This window comes from Arachis ipaensis, chromosome B09, assembly GCF_000816755.2.
Source record: "Arachis ipaensis cultivar K30076 chromosome B09, Araip1.1, whole genome shotgun sequence".
Taxonomy (NCBI): Eukaryota; Viridiplantae; Streptophyta; class Magnoliopsida; order Fabales; family Fabaceae; genus Arachis; species Arachis ipaensis.
In genome coordinates this window covers 107,671,170-107,673,054 of record NC_029793.2, presented here as the reverse complement: position 1 = coordinate 107,673,054, position 1,885 = coordinate 107,671,170, and the positions used below count along the sequence as shown (strand labels likewise).

Genomic DNA, 1,885 nt, shown 5'->3' with positions numbered 1-1,885 from the left:
TTAACTACGCTTTTAACAACGAATCAGGCTCATATGATAAATAATAGATAATAATTAGGAAGGCAAATTGGTAGCGCTCAGTTTTCGGTATGATCTAGACATATTGAAAATTGGGTCGTTACAATTTGGTATCAGAGCAGTTCGTTCCCAGTAGAGCCTGGGGAGTGGACTGACTATGCTTCATTGCATACTCTGTTGTGTGTCTCATGCGTATAGGATATCCCAGTGATATATGTTTCATGATTGTCTCTGTGTTTTCATTTTGGGAATGTTCACACTTGACTTGAAGTGTTAAGACTGATCACCTTAACAATGATTGTTTGGTGTGAACAAGACTACAATGGGTTCACGGAGACGAGGCGTACGGGAAGGAACTCCTAATGTTAACTACGAGAGGGAACAGGAAACATTTATGGCTACCATGAACAACGCGGCTGAAGTAGTGCGTAAAGCTGCGGTAACAGCGGCTAGGGCTGTTGAACGTCTTGGAGTGAGAAATGGGAATGATGACAATAACTTGGGGCATTTCGAAAGACCTATGACCCTTGCGACTTTTCTGAAGGTTAAACCGCCTAAGTTTAAAGGCACACTCGTTGCGACGGATGCTGACAACTGGTTTCGAGCTATTGAACGATCACTGCGAGTGCAACATGTTCCGGAAGGACAACACGTGAAGTTTGCTACTTATATGCTCGAGGGAGAAGCTGAGTACTAGGGGCAGGGGATACAGCGACTGCTACAACCGAATGAAAATGACATTCCTTAGGATATCTTTAGGGACGAATTTTATAAAAAGTATTTTCTGGGAGCAGTGCGTGATGCTAAAGACATAGAGCTTATGCAGCTGAGGCAAGGGGATATGACTGTTGCTGAGTATGCTCGTAATTTCGATGACTTGTGTCGTTTCTCTAAGATCTGTCAAGGGAATCCTGCTGACTTTGAAGAATGGAAGTGCTTGAAGTTTGAAGGAGGCCTTCGTGATGATCTGATGAGTTCAATAATTCCGCTGGAGATACGTAATTTTGCTGAATTAGTCAACAAGAGCAAGTTAGTGGAAGAATGTATTAAGAAAGTGACTGTGGCCAAGGTGAGTCGCCAAGGATTTCCACCAAGGTGTCTTAGCAATCATCAGGCAGCTGGGAGAAGGGTGCATTTTAAAGTGTGTGGCATACGACAGCATAAGAACCTACAAGTTAGTAACATTACTGCTCGCCGTACGGGTAAGAATGGAGGTAAAGTAAGGCAAGGCAATGGTAAACGAGCCCATCAGGCTTACATAAACACTGCATGTAAGTAATGCGGAAAAGAGCATAGTAACAGGTCTTGCCAGTTTGGATCACCTAACTGCTATGCTTGTGGAGAACTTGGACATATTGCCAAGGATTGTCCGAAGGGATTTACTCAAAATTCAGTTAGAACCCAGCAACAAGGACGAGTGTTTGCTATCACTATTGACGATGTTGTGCACTCGAACGCCCTCATTCAAGGTCAGGTTATGTCAAGAATCGATTTCTAACTGTACTGTATGATTCGGGTGCATCGCATTCTTTATTTCTCTAACTATTGCTCACGAGTGAGGATTATATTTCTTTAAATTAAATTTTTACTTGATTGTCCATACACCTGCATCCCAAAATGCTTTGACCAGTTTAGTGTGCCTGCAAGTACCATTCGCTATTAGGAACAGGACTTTTATACACTATCTAATCTGTTTGCCTCTATATGGTTTAGAAGTTATTTTAGGATTAGATTGGTTATCTAAGTATCATGTTTTCCTTGATTATTTTAAAAGAACTGCTGTTATTCCATCTGATAGTCTATGTACTAAACCATTTCTTTCCCACACCTTATATCTGAATTCTGTAAGAGTTACCTTAGGCGGGAG

The 1,885-nt window shown here is 41.6% G+C and overlaps 1 protein-coding gene across 1 annotated transcript; it reads left to right on the top strand.

The window, feature by feature from the left end:
• On the top strand, positions 413-1,297 carry LOC107615772. Its single transcript, XM_016317806.1, has 3 exons — positions 413-675; positions 778-881; positions 945-1,297. Exons 1-3 carry the CDS (start codon positions 413-415, stop codon positions 1,295-1,297), a joined length of 720 nt encoding a protein of 239 aa, XP_016173292.1.

Coding starts and splice junctions, on each gene's coding strand:
- LOC107615772 (XM_016317806.1), top strand. CDS start 413: ATGGCTACCATGAACAACGCGGCTGAAGTAGTGCGTAAAGCTGCGGTA. Junction 676..777: donor CCGGAAGGACAACACGTGAA/GTTTGCTACTTA, acceptor GGATATCTTTAG/GGACGAATTTTATAAAAAGT. Junction 882..944: donor GACTGTTGCTGAGTATGCTC/GTAATTTCGATG, acceptor CTGACTTTGAAG/AATGGAAGTGCTTGAAGTTT.